Genomic DNA, 25,983 nt, shown 5'->3' on the forward strand with positions numbered 1-25,983 from the left:
TGTGAAATGTTATAGCACATACCTAAGCTTCTCCAGTGTCCAGTAATGTGTGGCTCCATTTTTCTGGTCCTGCACCTCCACAGCAACTATGGTGCGGGGAAATGGGCTTTTCTCACGCTCATTATTCACATAAGAAGGCAGTAAGTCAGGTGGAAGCGGAGAGTACAGTGTGTCGGTCAGCAAAACAAACTGAAACTGCACCTGTGAGCAGACATCACAATATTTATGCATATATATTCTGACCAAATCATTGTAAAAAACTGACCGCACATGACATAAATACAATACATATACAATACTGATGAAGCTTCCATATTCAGCTTAAATTACTTAGACCATGTAATACCTTGGCTGATTGTACAGTTTGTTACCATTTTTGTTAAACTCTCATTTCTATGAACGCCTGATCGAGTATCCAAGTCTCTTATATACTGCACTATTCCTTTCACAAAGGAGCAGATGTTTTTACATACTTTGACGATAGCTACTTACTTTAAATATATAATTGTTAATTATTATTAACAGCACATGACTAAAAATAAAGCACCCACCTTCTTTTTGAGCTCCACACTAATGGCATTGGCCTCTTTAAGGAAGATGGCATTTCCCCAGAGAAGGTCTCTGAGAGAGGTAAACTGGTAACATCTCCACTTTCTGAAAGCCCACATCGCCAACTCAGTCTCTCTCTCAGTCCATTGCACTGTGGATAATACATTTTCAGAGTGGACAAAAGAAACAAACATGAAATATAACAATCATAAATATATAACATATGTAGAATACGATTCTACATGTAATTAGGTAGCAGATACACTGACTATTTAGTCTTACATTCAATTCAATTCACATTGTCTCAAACAACTTTACAGAAGTATAGAAACAGAAGAAAAAATATAAGAAGAAGAAGAAGAAGAAGAAGAAGAAGAAGAAGAAGAAGAAGAAGAAGAAAAAGAAAAAGAAGAATAAAAATAAATAAATAAATGAATACATACATTAAAAGTTTAAAATTAATTGTAAAATATTAATTTAAAATACTATACATCCTTAACATCTATCCCTAAGGAGCAAGCCGGAGGTGATGGTGGCAAGGAAAATCTGATATGAGGAAGGAACTAGACTCAGAAGGAATCCATCCTCATTTGGGTGACAATTGACAGTAAATAATGTAAATGTAAATAATATAATTTCTACAACAGTTTATAATAGTGCAACCGAGAACTCATGAGGAAATAATGAGGCAGCGCAAACTCTGAGTTCAGCACAGACCTAACGCTGATTTCTTTCTGTCAAAGTCTTCAAATGATTGCTGATAAAGTCCAGACCATACAACTGACTGACGTAACAATGGTTCAAGGCATGACAGTCTCCGGGCAGTCCCATCAACAGCAATCCCATAAGTCACTAGCTGACCAATGATTATATTGTCACAGCAAAACAGTGATACAGACACCAGATCACATATATATGAGCCTTACTTAAACTGATACCACAAAACTTTGTGTTTACAAAAATTGTCTCCAATATCTTTGTATGTTGTGGCAATAAGAATTCCCTTTACTAGAACTAAGAGGCCCAAATCTGTCCCAGCCTGACAATTCTGCTGTGTACAAAATCGAGTTTCATGGTTGGAGTGGAAGAAGTAGCCTGAATTGAGCTCTGACTTTAACCCCATTGAACACCTTTGGGATGAACTGGAACACAGACTACACCCAACTCAATATCAGTGTCTGATTTCACTAATGCTCTTGTGGCTTAATTCTCAAAAATCCCAACAGCCACGATTCAAAATCTAATGGAAAGCCATCCCAGAAGACTGGAGGTTATTATTAACAGCAAAAGGGACCGTGATTGTTCAGATGTCCACAGGCTATTCAGGCTATTGGTCATACAGTGTAAAAATGTACATGACTCTTGACTGAAAATTTAGGATAGAGCCCACCTTCCTCCTCAGGTTCATCCTCTTCCTCTGTTGCTTCAGGATAATAACGATCAACCTGCTTTTGCAAGGCCTCCAACTTGCTTTCATAATCCTGCAAAAGTAGTAGAGGTTTACACTGTGTTTGTGTGTATGTGTGTGTTAGTTCCATGCATTTTTAGGTACAGATTTTCAATTAGCTTTGCAGCTCAAAGCTAATTGAAAATCTGTACCTAAAAATTTGAAGGACGAATTTGAATGGACATTCATGAAAAGAATTTGAAGGACATCTTTATGTCTTTTTCAAATATTAAATTTCAGTGAAATATCTTTCTCACTAGTCTCTGTTGCTCCAGAAGATTATTGGCCTCCTCCCTCTCTTTGCGGTACTGGTCCTCCAGTTCCTGAAGTCTAACCACACACAGGAAAAGATACACAGATGAAGCATTAATAATTAAAAATATCTTCTTCACTGTTTCCCTGCCTCCATTTTGCTGTCTCCTACCTCTGGTCCATCTCCTGTTTCATGTCGATGCCCTGTTTCTCTAGAAGCTCTCTTTGAGCAAAAGCCCAGTCCACAAGCTCAACCGGAGTTTCAGCACATGGAGTCCTCTCCCGCTCCTGTCTTGCCTGCTCTGGGTGGTTGAAGCGGAACACATGGCTCTTCCCCATGATGATGCGGTTCCCTGTAATGTCAAATCATAAAAAATATTTAAAAATATATATATATAAATAGTATATAAAATAAACATCCTTGATTATTCATTTGTTTAACTGTGGGACCTTATGTTGAATTGTATTAGAATGTGACACGTCTTTAATCCTGTGTCACATAATGACTATTGCATGTCATTCAAGTGTAATTTGTGTCTTAATCTTGTTACAGCATGTCTATGTAAATCCAAGACCCTTATCCTGTAAAGTATAAATGACATTTAATTTGAACTGTTAGTGAAATAGTTTGAGGAAATTGACTTCCTCTAGAGTCATTTTAACTTTAATGTCATTTCCTAATTACATACTGTAGCTGAACTAAGTAGATTAAAAAGTACAAAGAAATCATTTTAGTCCATTCAAATAACTCCACACAGCCAGTTTTTGTTACATGAATTAAATAAAGAAAGTAAACAAAGGTTAAGGAAATACAGCATGGAGACTCACCTGATCTGAGGACAGTGGGCTCTGTCACGTTCTTCCCATTGACGTAGGTCTCAGCTCCTTCACACGGCTCCAGAATGACTGTTCATAAAAGCACAATTTTTGTTTTTTAAATTGATATACCACATAAAAAATCAAAAACAAACAATAACACTGAAGCTCAAAGATAATAGTAATTTAACAGATGAATGACAGGTATAATTATATTAAATGCCTTTGCAAGTTTCAGATTAGTTGGTAATCATCTTGCTACATTACAGTTCCCCTTATTTCTCCCAGAACCCAGCAATAAATATGTCAATACAGTGATTTCATAAAGAATATGTATAGAAAATGTTTTGATATGGGACATTACATTGATTTATCTATAAATTACAAATATATACAAATTAGAGACTTATATAGCTGATGACACCATGACACTAGGTCGAGATATTCAGACACTCCTTCTACACAAAGTAAGTTTTATGTTATGTGTAAACATGGCAGAATTTAATGACAGTAATACCTAGCTTAATGTACAATAGGCATAAAGTATGTAAACTATTTTTAGTTTGAGTGCATGAGTAAGCATTGTATACCTTCTCCCATAGGACCTGCACTGCTAGTGAAAATGCAGTGCTCATCTTTTATGAAATGTCCACTGAGGACAATGTCCTGCCTTGTCATTGCATCCTCTCTTCCTACCCTGAAACATAAAACAACAGAGTGCAGATAGAGTATTGTAGAGGATTACAGTCAAATATCAAGGCATTTGCACAGCATGTGTCAGTTAACACATACAGTAAATGATGTTACAAAATTCGGGAGAAAACTATGAACATGTCACCAACCTGGTGATACCATCTTTAATGTAGTAAAGGAGACACTCAGACATAAGAGGATCTTCATTCAAGTTCACCAGATGAGGAGTCTGAAGCATTGCACAAAAACATGATTAATAACATGTTAAGTTCTTTAACATACAATTATATTATCTTAAATGTAAATAGGAAAGGATTGTGGACTGTAGCAGAATCTTTCAATGAACCAGTTGTAAAACAGGCTTAACAACCAGTCTTGGGTGGTTTATAAAAATATAATTGAAGTAGAATAAAACTTTCAGACAATATTACAGTCTATTTATTTGTGTCCTACTGAATGTGTCCATAATCTACACTAGATCTCTTTAACTAATCTAAGTGTTGATAGCAGACTTACCTAAGCATATGACTATCTAGATAGCTGAGGTCAGGACAGTCGGGTAAAAATCTTTAAATTCTAATTAAAAAATAAACTTATAATGCAAGATGCAACACAACAAAATGTGTAACTACATGGTTACATCACATGGTTGTTTTGTTAAACTGAGATATTGAAATTAAGAGGTACTCTAAATAGAAATGATGATATAACAATATAGATAATGATACTGTAAATCACCTACATATCAATCAGTCACCTAGTATGTAAGGTTTTGCCTATTTTTGTTCTGCTAGTCTCATGAATCTAAATATATACGTTAGTTCAGAGGCTTTCCTAAAGAATTTGGAAAGTAATTAGATACATTTTTATACACTTGATTTATATACATGATTTCTCCTAAGTAGAAACCCAACACTGTAAACAACACACAGGAAAATGTGCATGCAATAAAACTAAGAAATTCAACCCCAGACATAACCAAGAAATTTAGAAAAATCACACAAAAGTACATTTAGACTAAAATCTTATCGTTATTTCAAACCATTACAATCAACATAACATTAATATATTACATAAACATAAACACTGCTCCAAATTATATTAGACATACAAGTTTCTATATGTATTACAATACAGCAGAAAGGAAATCAGAACACTAGAACAGTTTCAGTAAAAAATGATAGTTTCACTCAGGAGTCAATCACAGGTTTTCCATAGCACTCTATAACCAACCTCATTGGGAGAGAACAAACCAACAGAGTCTATAAATACGGCCTGAGGCTTTCTCTGTTCTGCTGGCTTCAAAAGGATGAATGGGAATGCAATCATTTGGTAATTCCATTGTCTAAATCAATAACTTACTATGTTTTAGTGAATCATATGTATATCATATTAAAGCATGGCATTAATGTCATGTGACACTTTATACCTTTTTGGGTGAAAAAACACCGACAGTGCCTCCATCTTCCCTCATGGCTACACCCATCTCAGCAAGTAGGGCCTCTCTGAAAAACAGTAAGCAGTGGCTTCACAATATGGCACACAATAGAGGGCAATATGGATCTGCTTGTAAGCTTGGAGGTGTCTGCAGTAGTGATTGTTGAGGATGGTCTCACGTAGATGTTGTTATAAAACGTTTCTGCACTCATCTCAATATATATATATATATATATATATATATATAGTCATCGTTCCTCGTCACGTTTCTGCCCCGCCTTCGTCTGCTCCTCTCTGTCGTCACACCTGATCCTTATTGTGCCATCATTGTCTATATGTCACTGTTTATATTTAAGTGAGCCGTGTTGCCGATGGCAGCGCGGAATCATTAGTTACGTTTACCCCTCGTCATGTCTAGTCATTTTTAAGTGTCGTCATCGGTATTGTTTCAGTTATCGTCATTTCTGTCTTTGTCATCTTTATTTTATTAAACCCCTTTCTTTTGAAGCTATCCTGCATACGGGTCTGTCTCCTTCCATCCCAGGTTGTGACTATATATATATATATCTGTGTGTGTGTGTGTGTGTGGTAAAAGTGCAGTGATTTATAATTACACTATCTGGGATAGATTTGTTTTTGATTATCAGACCTTTCCATTCTGATAGCCTCAGTACGTCGAAGCTTCTCCTCCCATGTTTCATTGAGCTCAGCAATGATTTTCTCTGTTTCCTATTGATAGACATCATGAGAGAAGTTAAATATTCAGTAATGTTAAAATCAGAATTGAGTTTTTTGGTGACATACTGGTTAATCTTTTTTTAAACATGAGGTAACACTTCAGAATATAATGTGATATATTAGAGGGTATAATGAGATATCAAAACTATCAATACTTAAAATGAGTACTATTCACTGAGTCACCTTGAGCCGTTCAATGGCCTCTTCACTCCCGGGGCTGAACATGATGCGGTCATGCAGACTGTTAATGGATCCAGCCCGACTGGACAGGGCGGAAAGTGAGGGAGAGGGACTCATCCCTGTCATGGCATTGGTCACTGCGGAGAGATCACCCCTTTCATTGACAGCTTGGCCAGTATTGTTATTGTTCTTGTAATCAGAAAAGTCTGTGGGGTAGTGGGGTTATCAGGTGGGGTGGGGAGAGCGAGGGGTGGGGGTCAGAGAGATATGGAGAAGCAGGCAGAAAAGGGAAAGGCCAGAGAAGGAAAAGTAGGAAAAGAGGACAGAGAGAAATATATATCGCTTAAAAAGAATCTATCCAAATATAAAATGGCCGGTATATGTGAGTAGAGGAACCAGAATGTAACACCAGAGGAGGGAGAACAGACATGTTCTACAGTCACAGCCCCCAAAAAAGAAAAAGCAGCATAAAGCATAAAGCAGCAAATGTCCACCTGCTATATGTGTAGTGTGACCTAGTAAGCTTCAGCCAAACACTGCAATTGTGACACCATTCTATATTCCCTCAGTATTATACTGTACAAACATACATGCAGGTTATGCAATCATTCTGTGCTATACAATCCCTTTCTGTGCGTGTTATTTCAGTCATGTAACAATATTTCCGGTTCCCTTACAGTAATCCTCATATACTCCAACAATACCCTTCCTAGATGTGCTACATCTTCTAATATAGGGTTCATGTTGCTTCTAAAAGCTAGCAGCTGTTATTAGGCACTCCACTAGCTCTAATAAAATCCTCATTACTAGCTCCATTACACTCTGAATAAAATCCATATCCAACACTAGAGCGGAAGCGGTTGCATTAGAGCTGTTAGCCAGCATTTATGTAGCTCATGTGTGAGAAACATCTCATCCCCACCTTTCGATTCATATGTGATGAGTACCATGTGGCATAAACCCCCAATAACATACTGAATATTTACTGCAGGTTATTGCATATTGTTTTATGTTATTATTAGTGTGAGGGATGAATATATTAGAGTAAATGATTGTGAAGATACTGTCTGAGTGACCTGCTACATAAAAAGGGCTCTTGGCTCTCACAGTGCTGCTATGGAAACAAGGACTGAGCATTCTGTCATTTACTAAAGAGAGCAGTTACACTAGAAATGCTGGAAACTGTCTGAGAAAAATAAGCTTTTTAAGAAAATGCTTGGAATTTGGTGCTATCTGCATGTAAGAGTAGGAATTTGGTTAGGTTTATGTGAAACACGCTAAAGATAATTTCTCTATAAGATAAACAGAGTGTCTTTTTTTTCTCTTTCTCTTATCCACTCATAAAACACCCCTCTACACACTATACCAACAAGCTGGTCCAAACCACAATTTACATCTTAACAGTAAGTCTGTTAAACAATCTAGACAAGTAGATGGCATTGCCATTCAACCAGTAACATCCATTGTCTAACCTTTTTGATGCCATGACTCAGCAGACCTTAAGAATAATGAGAAACTGGATGATAATCCTCCAGACCAGTAGTTGACATCTGGTAGACCATGATTCAGATTCAAACAAAGTAAAGATTTTCAGTCAACTGATCCCAGTACTAAAAAAATACTGTAGCAGAGACAATCAACATAAAACTGGCCACAGTTAAGTGAATTTGGTGAACCAGCTTGGCTGGTTATATGGCACACAGTTTCATCATTTAGCTCATTGGACCAGAGACTAGCTACAGAGCTAGAGACATTAAAACAGAAGGGAAGAGTTACCATGCACTTTCTTAGATGTTTTATTTTAGTCACCCTCTATGGACTGATCTAAAAAAGTCAACAATTAAAAATTTTTAAATGATGTTACAGTGGAAAGGTATGTGTAAGGAATAAGCTCCACTATGGAACAAAAAAATATGTACAGACATAAAATAATTGTTATTGGTTAAGCATTAAAAACTAAATGTCTTCACTATTCAGTCATATTAGTGTTTTATCTGGACTTGTAAACCAGACATTTTGTTTAACTGGACTGATGTGAAATAGCCATAACCGAAGCTGCAGATTGCATAAGACAGCCAGTACACAAATTCACAGGATACAGTATGTGCCATCACTCAAACACACATCTGTCATAAAGCTAATATTAGTAGTAATTAATAGTATTAAGATGAACTTGAATCTGTGAACAATGCTTATTCCAAATCATTGTATATTAAAAGCCTATATTATTGAGGGGGTTTTTCATAATTAAAACGATAATGTTCTCTTACAATTTTCTTAATAATAATTGCAAAAACTGAACACAAAGAAATGAGTGGATGAGTGAGACCAAATAAACTCTGGAAAGCAACAGTTTTCTTGCTCAGCATGACAAGCCCAAAAAGAGAAGCGACAAAAGAAAACAGCAGAGAAAGTAAGAGCGAAAACACAGACCTGCAGCACCAGTGTACACACAGCACAGACAGCTGTGCTTTAACATTAAACTCCAAACCAGCAAACAGGCTCCAATAAAAGTGGAATAGTCAGACTGTCAAATAGTCTTGTTTTCAATGGTATAATACACTAAATTTCAGTGAATATATTGCTTTATATGTTAGAGATACTGATCTGTTTTATTCCAGATGCTCAGTGCTGATGTCAACCAGAACGTGGTGAAGGACTGGATTCTCATCCTCTGTGAGTCACTAATGTTAATAAGCTGAGTCAGCAAAATGATTAAACATCTTTTCTTTGAGTCAGTCAATATGCTGATAAATGGACATAGACACTGATTCGAGTGAACACGTTTTCTAACCTTTTGTTCTATGAAAAAGCTTTGGTGGTGAATAGACTGACTGAGTTTTTTAAAAGCTCTGGGATGACATCACACTTTACAGTAAAAATATCCAAGTGACTGTTCCTCTTTAATTAGCACAGGATATATCATTAGTCAACCAATCTCTTAAGCTGAAAGAGGATGTATGTATCATCACAGCACATATCTTCATGAATAATGACTTGATAAGCAGCAGTTTGTGTATTTAAGTTTAGTTTGTTGACACTTATAGCCTGGTTGCCAGTCTACACATGCAGCTACATAAACTTATGGCTCCGAACCAAGCCAACATTCAGCTGAGGTAGCATGATGATGGTTATATGACTAGTTCAGTATGTTATCAAAAACCCCAAAAAGCCTCTGGTGCTGCAGAGATCTGCCACATCCAGGAAAGCTGCTAAAAGCACAGGAAATAGAAAGAAAGAGAATAGAAAATCCAAGGAAACACACGTTTCAAACCCAGACCAGCATTGTCATCAACTGGACCCCGATATGCTGAGGGAGAGAGCAACAACAGAAAACAACAGATTGAGACGAAGAAATAAGAAGAGAATATCAAAAGAAATAAGGAGAGAGAAAAGAGAAAAGAGGGAGAGGTAAATGTGAGACATGATCTCAACCTTCTTAAAGACCAGAGACATGGAGGACTGATTTCAAAATGCACTGCTCTAGAAATGCTTCGATACAGTAATGTGGAACCATTAGATCATAAGAAGAGAGAGTAAGGAGAAGTAAGGAGAGGAGTGACTGCAGATGAAAGGGGTGAGTGAGTGCATGAGTGAGTGAGTGAGTAAGTGAGTGAATGGGTGAGTGTGTGAGTGAGTGGGTGGGTGAGTGAGTGAGTCACTGAGTGAGTCACTGAGTGAGTGAGTGAGTCACATATATGAATTTAGATTTTTCCCAGAAGTGTGTGTGGAAAATGTGCATATAACATCATTTCTGCCCAATTAAATATGGGTGTAACAATAAAGCAAAACATATCTATATATAATACAAACAAAAAAAAACATTTCCTATAAAAGATTTGATAATGATATTTTTATGAAATACCTTAAAGGAATGACTAAGCAAAAAATCTAATAAAAATCTAATTTAGCTAATAATAATGGACATCGGTGTAACCCACAATAAATATAACAATAAAGTTTTTCCAAAATCTATGTATTGCATTCAAGTAGCAGTATTCTTTCATGTGATGCATCTTATTTCATTTTAAAATAGGATTATTATAAATACCTATAATAATTAGACTAGCTTTAATAAAATAATTAGTATAGTCCACAAAATTTACACAATTCTTTCAAACTTGAAACAACCTGTGGCAGAAAGGGCATAGTCAAGCACAATTTGTAAAAGGCTTGCAGAGTTTTGGAGACATCGTGGGTGATTTACAATGCTTGTGTAGCTGGTGACAGCTGGTAATACTGAAAAATCATCCGATTTGTGGTTAAATTGAACGGGTTGCATATATTCTGTAGCTAGCTATGTAATTTCTATGTCTATGTCCAGGTGCAAGCAGGGTAACCATGACAACCAGCAACAACTCGAGAAAGTAATTTATAGTAATTACCAATATAAAGCAACGTAAGCGATGGAAGATTTGGGTGAGAATGGGAACAGATGTCATGTCATCTTGTACAGAGTGGCTTACAAGCAAGGGCAAAATAAGTGATTCTTATTGTCACAGATGGCAACCCTATGATTACTATGTACAACATTCTGACTCTTAATTCACATCAGAGATTCTTTGTTACATTACTAAAAATCTGGTTGCAGTTTAAGGCTACATAAGCCTATTAACTTGTCTAATAAACACCAAATATTGATATGTGGAGTCATTTTTCATTAAGCCATTCCATCTAAGCAACTTTACACATCTTTTATATAAAGTCATAAATGTGAATAAGGTTCTGTCAAGCAAAAACATAAGAAAGCCTTACTTTCAATGATGTCACCCAAGCCCTGGGCATAGAGAAGCTCTTTCAAGCGTGACACCTCATCCTTCAGCTCACGCACCAGCCGGTTGTTGGGGTCCTCATTAATGACAGCGTTACAGCGGATCTGTTTGGCTCTGTCTGCATACCTGATTCAGAAACCATGCAAACCAAAGTCATCACAGGACATCATGAATGGTGTAGTCATGGCTATTGCAGCAGGTGTTAGTGTTAATATGGTGTATGAGTAGTAGAGCAGCAGTCTGTAAGGCACCTAATATACAGATCACAAGTAACTAACACTGCCTTGGTAAGTTTTATTGCAGTTTTATTGCAGCAAACCTGGGAGGGTGTTTGAAGAGTGACGCTACTGAGGGGTTTAAATCCATCACTACCTGCAGTGATTAGCTTTCCAAACCTTAATATATAAATAAGTTCAGCAATAAAAATGAAATTTAAACATGATTTCTAATGAGTCTGGTAGACCAAATTTTAGTGTATTTGTGCTATAATTTTTTAGAAGTTTTTATGTTAGTATTTGGACCTATTTGATGCTTCAGGATCTCAGGTTATACTAATAATTGCCTTTTAAATTTTAACCTTCCAACACCACAACAAAACATGACTGTGCTAGTATCCAATGTAAATATGTAGGCAAAAGTGACTATAGTGGGCAGCACTGTGGAGGAAGGGAGCAATAATGCCACCTCACAGATTCTGAATAGATCCTGAACTTGGGTTAGCCTCTTTGTTGAGTTTATGTTCCTTCAGAGTGCCTGTTTTTTCCCCACCCCATAAGAATACGCAGAAAGGCTGTTGCCCTTAGGTGTAAATGCGGATGTCAGTAAATTTGGATCCATCTACGGTTTAATCCTGTTTGGGGCCCAGTATTCCCAGCATAAGCTGCATATCAACCATGACCCTGATCAGGTAAAGAAGCTACTGCAGGTGAGTACAGTAAATGTGTCAATGGTCCAAGCAGAAATACCGTTTTGGTTAATTGTAATTTGCAACATGGTTTCATATAAAAATAAAATCAATAAGTTTAGCCCTATCTGAACTTAGGGTTAACATTAAGATGAAGAGACAGGATTGTGACACCTGAGCGTGCTGAGAGTCTCGTCATAGTTGATGTCTGCAGGACTGAGAGCCGCTACCATGGCAGTGCGAGAATTTCCACCTGTACCATGAAAAAGGTCAAAAGGTCAAATTCAGTATAATCCTGGAGTTAACTTGGGTGCAAACATTGATTCAGATACACATACCTAAATTTTCCCGAAGTAACCATGTCAGTACAGAATCTCTGTATGGAATAAAACTTTCCACCTTCTTTTTCTTCTTGTTCTGTATAGAAGAAAGGTCATGAATAATTTACAAAGAAAGAAAGATAGAAAGAAATTTACCTAATATTCCACTTATTCCAAATGTAGTCAATTACAAAAGACATGTTTGGTGCATAAAGATTAAAAGCGACAAAAAGAAGAAGTCAATGGCTGGTGTTTTATTGCTGCATTACCTTTGTCCTCACATGTATATTACAGTATCAGAAACAATATAAGGACATTTCTACATGCAACTTCCTGATTAAATAGCATCTTAAATAGTTACATTTGACATAAGCAGAAAATTCTATTGATGGTCAAACTTTTAACCAAAATCTTAATCTTCGCTAGTAGAAATAGTAGCAAGCAAATCGTACCTTGTTTGATCCAGAATCCTAAGAAAATATGAAATCAGAATATTTATTTGATTTCATTGACTGCAAATGATACACAGTGTAATACATAGTAATGCAAAAAGCAATACTTACTACCTCAGCCAATGCTGAAATGACTTTCCCTAGTGTGGTAAGGGATTTGTTTATGTTTGCTCCCTCCTGGAACAGAAAAAAACATCTTTGTGAAACACCTTGTAAAGAAAGTGAAAATTTTTTAATTAAGTTCAAGAGGAAGCTAGGACTTTAAATAAGCTTGGAGACAGCTTGACTGGTCAAAGTGGCCACTTTAATATTGTCATATCTTGGTCTAGAATCTCATACACCTTACAGTACAATGATTATCATGCTGAATATACAGGGAAAATAACAAAGACAATGAAAAGTAAGTGTGACTGGTGAATCATTGTTTAACAAGATTATGGGTTATGAGATAGAGCTGGAGGAAAACAGAACAAAAGATTGGCAGACACTTAGCAAGCCTAAAAACTAATACTGTATGTAGAGAGATGATTGAAAGAGAATAGAAAATAGGAAAACAAATAATATTTAGCTAGAAGGTGCTTAGAGAAAAAACAGACATTGTCACCTTGAGCCGAGTGCCTTTGGCTCCAGTGGAGTCAGCTCTTTCACTGCCAGCTAAATCCACCAGACTGATTTTGCTGACCTATTTGAAAAACAGATTGAGGGTTCAAAACAGAGAGAGAAAGACAAAAAGAGAGACATATAATAATAAATAATATGTACTGAACTCCAACACAAGATGTATTCTTGACCTGAAAAAGCATTCTCAATGTCAAACATCATTCAATGCATTTCAAGCCATGAACAATGATGATCGTCCGGTTTCTGTGTGGCTACTAGCAGCTTAGTGTGATTGACAGGGTGTAAAATGTTCCTTGGCAGCCTACCTTCTCAGATGTGTTGTCTGTCTCGGAGTCATGCCTCTTTTGTGTGAAGATGATGTTGAAGACCGCATGAGAGCGACTGCTTGTTTCGTTCATGTTGGTGGCAGCCACCGTCCTGCAAAGGAAATGAAGAAAGAGCAGATGGGAAACAGACATCACCCAGTTGGAATAACCGTTTATCTGTGATTACAGCTAAGAAATGTATGAGGGATATTCCTTCTTGAAAGCTTTCTTTAGCACTAGGGGGAAGACGTGTATGAAAAATGATCCCCCAGCATCAGGGATTTCTGTGATGCCATCTGCTTCATATTTACATACTTTACACTTACAGAGTGGGTGATAATACATGGCATATGACACAATTATGAAAAAATGAAACTATGTGCAGTTATAGAATGTTACAACATTTACAAATAATACCGAAATAATAATTACATAAATGTGACATTTATATATAGGCTATCATTGGGAAGGCAAGGGTTATAAATTAGCAATAAGCCACATCTTGTGCTGTATCTCAAACAAGTCATTTCCAATTGTTTCTTTTGCCTCTGAAACATCCATCTTTAACAGTGTGCCTAGACCTTCTGTTTTAGGCACAGAAAAACAGTTTAATGACCCACAACATGGCAATTAGTGTCTCATATTTCAGTGCTGTATATTTCAGCGCTAATAGCTCCAACAATATTCAAGTCTGAAAAGTAATAACCTTGAAAAAAAATCAAAACCATTTAAGCATTTTTAGCTAGTGCTATAGCAACTGAAGCATGAATTAAAGTCTGACTAATTATCTACTGTGCTAAATTAGCCTGCTGGTGTGTGGTTTTGCTACTGAACTGTTTAACAACTGCCTAATTGTGTAGTGAAGAAAAGATAACAGGTCTAAAGAATTAGTTTGCACCATAAAATGAATTAGAGCTATGTCCTTTAATAGTAAATGCTGAAATAAGAGGTGGATAAGAGGTGAAAATTCCAAGACAAATCATAATTTTTTACCTAGAACCAATATAATAAAATATATTAGGCTTCTAAAATGTCACAATCTAAAATATGATTCTTTACTAATGTTGATTGGTATCCTGACCTTTTAAATCATTATTTGGCTTTCCATGTACAGATTATTTTTTTCTATTTCCTGAATAAAGCCATAAGCTGTTTTTCTTCTGTAGGCTCTACTTTATGAGGATTAAATCCTCATAAGCAGCTTTATGAAGAAGAGAAGAGAAGAGAAGAGAAGAGAAGAGAAGAGAAGAGAAGAGAAGAGAAGAGAAGAGAAGAGACAATAACTAACCTGGCCTTATTTCCTGAGTCCATCAGGTCTTGAATGTCATTGTAGGATGTGACAGCGAGTTTGGACAGATCTTCCACATATGGACCTAACAGTGGGTGCTCTCTCACACGCAGGTTCCCTTTGTTTTTGGGGTTCAACAGGTCCCGCACACGCTCACAGTAAATCTCCATGTAGCTTACCTGAAACACCAAACAGCACCAACTGAGCTGACATACAAAAACTGTATACAGGAAATGACTATTGACAGCAAAGCTATTTTGAGTCATTTGTTTACATAAGATATATAGGAACAAATTGTAAAGAAATCCTAGAAATAACTCAGAGAAACAAGTGACAAAAGTATCTTTTTACCTCTACAGAATAAGACATGCTGTTGTCAATATTGCTGTCATTGATCTTGGTGAAAAGATCTTCACACAACTGTTGAGAGAGAAAAAGTTAAAAGTTAACAGATGAGACCTCATCTTCTCAGACACTAAATGGATATCTGCGCATATTCTTATGCTGATTGCCTCATAATTTTACCCTGTTTGATTTCACATTGTTTATGCCGTATGCCTGTTTTACAGTGTGTGAAGTGTGTGGAAAGCCAGATATACTACTCTATGCACAAATCAGTCACTAATAATAGACTGCTTTATTAGTCAGCATTGTCTTTCTGTGTAAACAGGAGAGTTTGCACATCATTGTAGTTAAACAGACATGCAAACACTCAAGCTGACTCTCTTGTTGAGATAATAGTAGTCTCTCTTTGTACACTGTCTTTACCAGTGGGATTATTCCTTGCTGTCCTTCTTCTTGTTTGCCCATCATGGTATATGATTTGCCAGCACCGGTCTGGCCGTATGCAAAAATGCAGACGTTGTAGCCCTCAAAGGCATGGAGAAGCATCTCTTCGCCAATGTCCCTGTAGACCTGCTGCTGAGACGCATAGTTGATGTCTTCTGGCTGCATGTGAATGAACAAAACAAGGATCAGTCAGTGTAAAACATTACCAACTGTTGAATAAACACGGGTGCATAAGACCAGACAAGGCTTCATACATTATTGAAGGACAGAGTCTGTGTAAATAGTCAATGCTTTCAGTGGACAAATGTAAATAATCAATGCTTTCAGTGGACATGGTGAAGGTTTCATCCATAGTAATGTAACGGTTGAAATATAATATATAATATGGTTTATCTTTGTTGTACAGGGCTGACAAGTAACCATTTTTATTGAGATTACAAACATAGCTGTTTCAAATTATTAATAAGAAAATGTTGTAATTATTATGATTACAGCATTCCTAGAGGGAAATGCGTTATTAAAAAATTAAAATATTAAAAAATTATATTTTATCTTATATCATTTTCGAAAATTTATGTTGCTTTAAATATTCTAGTGTGTATGTGTGTAGTATAGACTGCCAAGTAAAACTATGATGAGAAATGAGATTTTTATAATAATCATACATGCCTACTGTATGTGTAATTGAGTCTACTTGAGTGTCTCCTAGACCGAGGTACTCACCGATGTATGTGACCAGTAAGAGTAATCAAAATTGAAGCTCTTGGTTTCTTTGGGTACTTTGGGGTTGATGATAGCTGAAATATAGGAGAAAACAATACAGGATGAGAGTGTGGATGAAGTTAGCGTACTGGCTAAAGTGTCATACTTGAAACCTAATACCCTGCCACAGAGTGGAAAATGGCCTCTGACTGAAATACTGAGTCACTACTGTCAGGCCACAAAAGGAATTAGTAAAGGCCTGCTGCAGGTCTCCCTGCAGTGTATTTTACTCCCAGCTAATCATTCACGTTAGCACAATGTCTTCTGAATTGAATGGCTCAAGGAGCTTATGTGTAATATGTGTAATAGGCATATTATTTGAGCAACTGAGAATTTGAGAAAAATAGGGAAATATAATAAAACACTATTACAAAAAATGTTATTAGCAGGAGTTTTAAAAGCAGGAGTAAAAGCTTCATATTACCTAATGAATGCATACTAAACAATCAAATAATATTTCATTTAGTGGGATCAATAAAAAGCATAACATGGAGAAGGAGCAGAACATGTTTGCACAAAGATAAGGCTAGGTTTAAATAAATGATCTCTGAGTGTTAAAGGCTAGATGTGACGTGAATTTAAAATCCTATTTGAAAACAGCTGTCACAATCCGGATGAAGTCAGTATTTAGGTGTGCACATTCAGAAATTATTACACATTACAATTTAGTCCAATGGACATAATTAATGAACACTGCCATTATTGTTCAAACATGACTGGACCGAACATAAATGTTTTCATTTTGGTAAACATGGATTGGATGTGGTTTATTGTTCAGCAGCCCAGTAATAAGATAAAGTGACATTTGCTAACCACGCAGCACCTTGGAGTATCAAAATACTAACAAAAAGAAACAGAGGAAAACACTTTTGTCAATTTGATCCTGCACTGCAAGAATGCTTACAAATTATTTTCTTTTTCTATGAGATGAGATAAGATATATTGAAATTAACTGTAATTGTTTTCTTTACAATTCAATCAGTACTGAGTTCTCAGTTCTCAGTTAAGACAATTACTGTCCATTCCAATCCATCACACTGAAAATAAGATCAGCTCTCTAAGTTACTGTTAAGGTTTTGTCAACCACCTGCATACCTCTGGTGCTCTTGCCTCTTACATCATTTCCTGTGTCAAATCCTTGCTGTTCTCAACAAGCCACCCACACACAGACAGACAAGTGCTTCTTCACGGAGAGCCATAGAGAATATCTCCATATTAATACACAGAATCTACCAGCCTCTGTTCACAAAACCTCACCAGGCAGAACAAAAATGTCAGTTCCACCATCTACTACTTCTACTAAACATGCAAACATGCAAATGTTGAGATAGTCCATAGTTCCAAGTAATAGTCCATAGATATGAATATATATAATAAAATATATAAAATACAATAATACAATAAAATATGTTTCTACTCAGAATTCTACTAATTCTCAGTAATTCTCCAACAGAGCAAACATGGAGAGGGTTGAAATAGAAGGTTGCTTTTTTGTTGTTGTTGCTGTGAGTGTCTTGCCTCTAGAAACATTTAAAAAAAAGAATCTAGCATGATTTGTAACATTCCACACATGTTGCAATGTTATTGGCACGTACGCGGGATAAAAACGGACCCAAAAGCAGGACAGCTAAACAGAAACAGGGATTTAATAACTAAAAAAACCACGAAACAGGACAAAGACAAACCAGACGAAGACAACAGCAGACAAGGACAACAGAGGATTCCGCGCTGCACAAGGCAACGCGGATCAAATAAATAGACAAGACAATCAGAAACATGAGGAACAGGTGTGCAGAAATGGGCAGGAAGAGACCAGGGCGGGGCAGACACGTGAACAAGAAACATAAACAAAAGGAACGTGGCCAAAATCCACGTTCAGAGTCCTGACAGTTATAGCATAACTAATAACCTAAAGATTTCATAAGTGCAGCCCTTAATAGCTTCCCACTAAACCATGCTTGTTCTCTTTCCTATGGTTGCAAGGTAACAAATTGCTATTCCAGTGAAAATGGCAGACAAGAGGTTTTGAAATTGTGTCACAAATCAGTGACATCCAGTACAGTAAACTCTGCTCTAAGCAATATGCAGAAACATTTCTACTGGTTTACTAAATACTAGGTATTAACATACCTAAGATTACTGGATTTATGGCTCAAGCATTAATATCATCCATGGATCTATCTAAAAATTGACACTATTTCTGCAATAGATATGTGCTTGAATCAGACAATATCCAAGCAGTGAAAACACCCTGAACAAAGGCCTTTTGAGTGCTGAGGAATATTTGACTGAAAGTCACCTAATAACAAGTACCTAATTAGATCCACCTCATATATGTCAGCTTTGGCTTTTTGTATCACTGATGAATACATTATGTAAGTCATCTGAGAGGCTTCATCAGTTCTGCTGAATCGATGTTAACACTGTGTGTGAATTAAATTAAATTGACATGACACCAAGGTCTGAGAGTGTTAAATGGCATGAAAGCACCTTCTGTTCTTCCTTCAGAGACAGTTGTTGCAGTGTGACATGGTGGTGATAACGGTTTACTTTGTGCTATGTAATCAAACAAGCATCCAGTGATTTTCAGTTACAGGTAGACAGCTTAATCCTGAACTGAGGAATCTCACACATTTGAGTTATGAAGCAATTCCATTCATCCAGATTTACAACTACAAGACATTAAATAAAAGCTGGATGGCCTCCACAGTTTTAAATTATTCCTCAATTCATTCATTTTCAGTAACTGATTTTTTCTGGTCAAAAGTGCATGGACTCAGTTCTGGAATACTGTGTGCAATACAAGAATGCACTGTGGATGAGATGCTATGCACACACATTCACACCAGTTCATATTTGCCTAAGCTATCCACCTACTGGCACTTTTTTTGGAAGCAGAAGTAAAAAAAGCTGAGAATGTAGAGGAAACCCACACGAATGCAGGGAAAACATGTGAAATGCCAAATAAACAATAACCACTCAGGATCAAACAACATCCAGGAGCTGAGATCCAGCAATGTCACCAACTAGGCCACCAAACTTTAAGATAGCCACACTAGCCACATAAAGCACTAGGTGTTAAGTAATAACAAATACATAATTTTAGAAAAAAATAAAATATTTATTTCAAACTGAAATTACATAAATTGTATGATGCACATATTGCAAAGTTGATGATTTTAATGCTAAGTAGTACTCTCATTATTTGTAAACCTAAAGAAACAAAAAACTCTAAAAAACGCAAATTGCAGTGGTGGAAATTCCGAGTGCATCTTTTAAAGCATTCCTTTCTAAAGAATGTAACGTAAGTCAGTTTTTCTTGGGAGTCTAATTGCCCAACCACAGGGAGGGTGAAAGCCAATACCTACTTCCTTTGAGACACATGAAGCCAACTGCATCTTTTTTTAACTGCTGCCTCACACCAACGCTTTCTTACAAGGCTACAAGGTTCCCCAGGTTAAGGTCTAGATCATGTTATTAAGAATCTCTACTAGATAAACTGATGAAGCCTTAGCAGTTAACATCCCATGTTTCTCTTGTCTTTCCTCAGCTCTCCTCCTCTGTATAACCTTGGGAAAACCCTGTACACAACTTGCATTAATTTAAGGCTTGTGACATTCAATGGCTCATGGCTGATTGTTGTCAGTGATATGAGAGTAGAGAGTAAAAGACTCTTTAGTAAATGAAACAGCTTTTGAGATGAAAACTGCAACTGATGTTTTCTGTTCCAGATTATATTCATGCTAATAAAAACTTTATAATTATTTATGATTAATGCATTATTTAACTATAAGCAATCTATGGGTATAATATTTTTATGTATATACTATATTTTACTATCTTGTCATTCCTGGTATAAAACATTCACTATAAACTGTATACACATTTACTGCGTTACAAAAAGACGACGTCACTATGTAATACATCCCCTTGTGAGTGCTTTGTATTTCAGAGGTTTGTTTTTGTCCCTGTCACGTTACCACCCGCCTTAATTGAAGCACCTCCCATAAATATCCCATAATTCTTAGCAAATCATGTCATGACCAGCATCAGTCTACAGAGCTACAGTCTATGCCTTATACATCCTACATTCATTGCTATGTTGATTATTAAACACATTAAAATTTTTAAAACTAACCTGGAAATGATCCTGTTTAGTGTTTAGTCTCACTCCTCCTTTTTTGCTTGTTTGTTTGTTTGTTTGTTTGTTTGTTTTAAACAATTCACAATAATGAACCCTTTTGAAAGGTTTTAAAATCACAAATCCAGATTAAATAATTCCACAAAAATGGACAAAATCCTTCTACTCAGACCTAGCCTACAGTAGAGTAAATACAATGCCATTAACTGATTCAAATATAGCACACACATACTGTATAAAGCACCCTAAAGACCACATTACATAACATTATATAAGTCTTACTAAAATGGCAGACCCTACATAGGAGCAATAGCATAGGTGAAATAATTTATTTTTGTTTCTATGTTTGTTTCTATGTTCATGTCCACATTTCTGCTATGCTTGTGTCACAACTCTCATAAACAGAATATTAAAATGCTACTATCCAGTGTTGCCTAGATAAGGATGGTTCTTTCGTTTGAGTAACGAGTAACAAATAGCAAATTCAACGTTTCAATAGCTTTCAGGAATATGGCGTCATTTGAAAAAATAGGACACCCCATGAAAGCCTTGTTGAAATTTTTTTTTTCTTTTTTTTTGATACTTAAATATGTGGACATTTAATCTTCATTTTAACAATACTGCTATATTCAAGCAATATAACTAAACAAAGAAAACCGAAGAAAACTCTTTTTTAAATGATCTTTAAAATGTAATTAAAAAAAAATTTCTTGTGAGGAAAAAGTAAGGACACCCCCACATTTATTTGTACTTAATCTGGATAAAATTACCTACAGGTGTATCACATCAGGTGAAAAATTATACTGTAAATATTAGAAAAGGTTTGCCTTATTTAAACCTCAGATATTCAATTTAGTTTGCTCTTAATTGTTGAAGTGAGAGGTATCACCATGGTGAGATCCAAAGAGCTCTCTGAGGCCTTCAGAAAGAAGATTGTTGGTGTTTATGAGTCTGGTAAGGGATATAAAAAGATCTTAAAAGAATTTGTAATCAGCCATTTCACTGTCCGAAAATCATTTAGAAGTAGAGAACATTTAAAACAACTGCCAAAATGCCCAGGTCAGGGCGCCCAAGCAAATTCATCCGAACAGCAGTCTACAAGATGCTTTAAAGAAGTCTCCAAAACCCTAAAATATAATCACGGGACCTACAGCAAGCTCTTGCTACAGTTGATGTCAAAGTGCATAACTTTAATTATCATGGGAGGTGTGCAAGGAGGAAACCTTTATTGTCTAAGAAAAACATGAGGACAAATTTATAGTTTGCCAAAGACTAAGACAAAGGCCAAGACTTCTGGAATAATGTGCTTTAGACAGATGAGTCTAAAATGTAATTATTTGAAGACCTTAACAGAGGACATGTTTGGCATAAACCAAATTTCAGGAAAAGAAACTCGTACCAACTGTGAAACATGGTGGAAGTGTTATGGTTTGAGTATGTTTTGCTGCAGCAGGACCAGCAGGTCAGCTCATCATCATAAAATCCACTATGAATTCTACATTTATCAGAAGCTGCTTGAGGAACATGTGAGACCATCTGTCAAAAAACTGAAGCTGAAGCTGGAACTGGACCTTACAACATGACAATGACCTAAAACCTACCAGTAAATCCACAAAGGACTGACTGAAAATTAAAAAGTCAAAGTCCAGAGCTAAATCCTGTGAGATTCTGTGTAGTGATTTGAAATGGACTGTGCATGCAAGAAACCCCTCAAACACACTGCTGAAGGAATTCTGCAATGAAAAGTGGTGGAAACTTTCTTCCAGTTGATGTCAAAAAACTGGTAGATTGCTACAAGAAATGTCTCATTGAGGTTATATCAGCCAAAAGGGAAAACACTAGCTATTAGGATGCAGGGTGTTCTAACTTCAGTTGAAATACTCATTTACTCATGAATGAAATCATGAGTTGTCTACTTGCAATTATATCACATGAATTACATTAATTGATACTAATTAAGATCAGAAATTGACATGTTGACAACTTAATATTTAATGGAGTGTCCTAATTTTTTCACATGACCATACATATTAGACTAGACTTATTCAAGGTAATGATCAAAGAGAGTAAAAGATTATTTATGGTGTGTCACATTTATTTTATTAATTTGAATCTTTATACTAGCATTATACAACCAAATACCTCCATAAGATACACCCTAAATGCACACTGGATTTAGGAAATGAGTGTCAGATATTTTATAAACATTTATGAAAATTGATAATACTGCTGATAAATATGCAAAGCAGAACTCATTGTATTGCTTGGGTCTGTCTACCTAAGGTCTGTTGCTAGGAGCTGAGTGACTTGTGCCTTCCTTCTGGAAACTCTGAGGGGTTGGGCTTCTACCAAGCAGCCAATGAGGCCAAACCACATTAAAGATGTGGAGTCAGAATCATGCTTAAATTTTTCATTGACAGAGGAGTGTTTGCTTTCAAGTTCATCTTCGAGTACTGTTTTGTTTTTATTGCAATGTAAATGGAGTTGGTCTCGTCTTAAAATCACTCAGAGTTGTATAGAGAACTCGTTTCACTCTTTTTTGTTGTTCATTTTGCAACTTCATTGCTCTCTTCTCCTTCTCACTTCTTTCCCATCTTTCCCTTGTTTTTCATTGAGGTCCCCTTTGTCCTTACCTGCTATTATTGGAGCTCTGTACCTCCTGTGCACCCAGGCATAATAAGCAGGACATTTTTAATTACCTTCGGTGCACACGTCCAAAAGTAGGGGGCTGCTGATGAGTGAGTGTGTGCAGGAGGGGAGAACAATTAAAGCAAGCAGCAGTGTGTGTTATTGCCACCCTGTTCTCTATTTTCACACATTTCATTTGATGCACTGGTACGTATGATTTAAAAGGTCACTGTGACTGCAGGGCTTTAATAAAATGACAAAAATAGTCATAATAGTGCAGTATAGTGCTGTACTGTGTGGGAAATACAAGGATGAGTCTGCAACAGGCCTCGGAATTAAATATGACAGCTCTGTTCAAGCAAGTAGAAACACATCAGGGGATTCGTTCTTCTTCATATCTGATCCACATGGACACTATCAGCTTTTGTTCTGATATTACAACAACAGCAATAATAAAACAATATATTTAGCTTGATACATTTAATAAAATGAAGCCTTTATTTGTCACATATACATTATAGCTTGTTAGGAAGTTGGAGTCTGAGCAAAGGGTCTACCATGACTCAGTGCCCCTATAGCAGATAAGGTTAAGAGCCTTGCTCATAGAACCAACAGTGGCAGCTTGGTGGTGATGGGCCAATGCACTTATATAGGGATTAGAATCCGTGTCTCCATCACTGTGATGCCACATACAATGCAAAATTTGGGTTACATTCTTACAGCAAGAGTGAAAAAAATCTCTTGAAGTTAATAGAACAAGCAGATTTCATGTCCTATACTAGAAGGGCTTTCTTGTAATTTCCCAGTAAACAAATTAATCAACCAGAGAAAGTCAAAATAATTTCTTAAAGCAAAACAAAAGAAAAAAATTTTGTAGGTAGACTAGACTTAAACTTAATGCAGACACACAATATCACATTAGTTTTTCTGACCTGCTGCACTAAACACTCTGATAATAAAATCATTTTTAAACCTATATAAAAGATATATGGCCCCAAGAGATTCCCATCCCTATCATATATGGAAATAAAAATAGCTAGCTCCCATTTTTTTATGTTAAATAAGAATAATAAGCCTCAAATCCTTTCTCTCCCTGCCTTGAAATTGTTGTTGATTCAGTTTAGAGACCCCGTGAGATCAGCCCCCACCGTTCAAAACCACTGTCACTAGGAACAAAACTGGGAGTGGCAGCACAAGCCCTCTACAGTAGCAGACTTAGGAGGACAAAAACAAATGTTGCTGAGATGCTTTCATCACAATAGTTTTATCAAAACTGTACTTATCTCATAATGTCGAGCAGAATACAACATTAATTCACCAAAAATTGAAAGTCTACATGGCTGTTTACATTTATATTTACATACTGGAAGTATAGAAATATTTAGTTTAGAAAGACATTTCATTATCCTAGAGTCATAGAATAACAATAGAGACAAAGCAAGATTAAGTGATGTATATAGGCATATACCATATATTTTACAGAAAGTTATTATTGCTAAAAAAAAAATAGGATATTTTAAAGCATTACATTTACATTTACATTAGCAGTCTACATGGAGAGGAGTTGAACTCTTCACACACTACAGACTGAGATTCTTTCCCAAAGCCTTAACTCAGCCTGAGGAGCTTAATCAAGCATCATAGCAAGGAGCCTCAGAGCTGCCAATCACTTAGCTCTGTGCCATTCTCCAGCTTTGTGAAAACCCAGCTATTGACCCATCTCCAGGCAACAGACCAGACAAAGCAGGGCATAAAAGAGATTCTCTGGGCCCAGACTCCCACTAACAGCAAGTCATTCATCCCGCAACTATGGGACTGGCCTCATTCCAGCCACCAGAGTGGACAAGTTCATTCATGACCTCACCCATCTACTTTCCACATTACTGAGTCTGAATCTCAATGCCACAAGAGAAAATGACCTGCGCACTGATCTGCTACTTGGCCCTCTTGTTCTGTTTGCAGTTTAGAAACGTATGTCCGAATAAATGATTTCTTAGTGAAAACAAGCTGAACTTGTCAAGACTTTTGAATTGTAGTAAATTTTAAAACTGGCCATGAGGCAGGTATACACTAGAATGAAAGCTAAACTGAGATATTTAGAAAATAAAATATCTAGACTAAACTAGAAAAAAATCTCGGCATATCAAAAGATTTAGGCCAAGAATATCCAAAATATCCAAACCATCATTAGTTTCTGTAAGTGATGAAAGGTAGGACGCCACATGGTGAGATTCAGCACTTATTCCCTTAAAATTCCTTCTGAAATGTTGATGTAATATTAATGTCATCAGTAGGTTCTTTAATTATAAAATTAATATTAGTGAACTCTCATTTGATTTTAAAAGAATGTCTGAGTCCAATAAATGCTAATTCAAGGTTTATTGTTAAAAATAAATAAACAAATCATTCTTGTTTATTCCCTGATTTGTATTTTGTTTCCTCCTGGAATTTTAACCTTATCCTGCTGAACATGGCCATCTTGCCATCCTATCCACCATTCTCATTTAACCTTGTTCCTGAATGAGGCACAGCACAGCAGTGTAGAATTACATCCCCCATAATTTGTTCTTTAAAACACCTGGCCAGCATGGTGTACCTGCTAACAGAGAGATAATCACAGGTTTCCTGATGTTTCTGTTGACTTTTCATTCATCATGACATGGAAACTCCATCAGAACTCTCAACACTTTGTTAACAGGCTCTGTGAGAGAAGACGTCGCCATGTTACCTCGCTCAATCCACCCCTGATGGTGGAAGTGGTGTTGGGCTAAACTTTAAATATTTTACAAGGCCTCATCCATTATTGACCAATGGCTTTGCAGGCTAGAAATCAAATCTGCCTTAGTTTTCGTTCGGTCTGTTTCTTTTCAACTGCCCTGGGTTTCCTAA

The 25,983-nt window shown here is 36.4% G+C and overlaps 1 protein-coding gene across 8 annotated transcripts in view; it reads right to left on the bottom strand.

Annotated features, from left to right (window-relative positions):
* Positions 1-25,983, bottom strand: part of kif1aa (kinesin family member 1Aa) — a 56,409-nt gene that overhangs the window by 26,543 nt on the left and 3,883 nt on the right. For 4 of the 8 annotated variants that reach the window (XM_060867761.1, XM_060867760.1, XM_060867764.1 and 1 more), the window contains exons 3-25: positions 16,287-16,360; positions 15,543-15,722; positions 15,126-15,194; positions 14,775-14,953; positions 13,487-13,598; positions 13,165-13,242; positions 12,672-12,737; positions 12,561-12,578; positions 12,127-12,205; positions 11,963-12,041; positions 10,868-11,010; positions 9,378-9,422; positions 6,116-6,318; positions 5,844-5,923; positions 5,187-5,262; positions 3,907-3,986; positions 3,655-3,761; positions 3,077-3,154; positions 2,421-2,601; positions 2,254-2,326; positions 1,940-2,030; positions 552-700; positions 23-201 (exon numbers count right to left, since the gene is read on the bottom strand). In XM_060867761.1, coding sequence (XP_060723744.1) covers positions 23-201; positions 552-700; positions 1,940-2,030; positions 2,254-2,326; positions 2,421-2,601; positions 3,077-3,154; positions 3,655-3,761; positions 3,907-3,986; positions 5,187-5,262; positions 5,844-5,923; positions 6,116-6,318; positions 9,378-9,422; positions 10,868-11,010; positions 11,963-12,041; positions 12,127-12,205; positions 12,561-12,578; positions 12,672-12,737; positions 13,165-13,242; positions 13,487-13,598; positions 14,775-14,953; positions 15,126-15,194; positions 15,543-15,722; positions 16,287-16,360 — 2,419 coding nt within the window. The remainder of the gene's footprint in view (positions 1-22; positions 202-551; positions 701-1,939; positions 2,031-2,253; positions 2,327-2,420; positions 2,602-3,076; positions 3,155-3,654; positions 3,762-3,906; positions 3,987-5,186; positions 5,263-5,843; positions 5,924-6,115; positions 6,319-9,377; positions 9,423-10,867; positions 11,011-11,962; positions 12,042-12,126; positions 12,206-12,560; positions 12,579-12,671; positions 12,738-13,164; positions 13,243-13,486; positions 13,599-14,774; positions 14,954-15,125; positions 15,195-15,542; positions 15,723-16,286; positions 16,361-25,983) is intronic. The other 4 variants (XM_060867766.1, XM_060867765.1, XM_060867767.1 and 1 more) reach the window with 2 other exon arrangements.

This window comes from Tachysurus vachellii, chromosome 4, assembly GCF_030014155.1.
Source record: "Tachysurus vachellii isolate PV-2020 chromosome 4, HZAU_Pvac_v1, whole genome shotgun sequence".
Taxonomy (NCBI): Eukaryota; Metazoa; Chordata; class Actinopteri; order Siluriformes; family Bagridae; genus Tachysurus; species Tachysurus vachellii.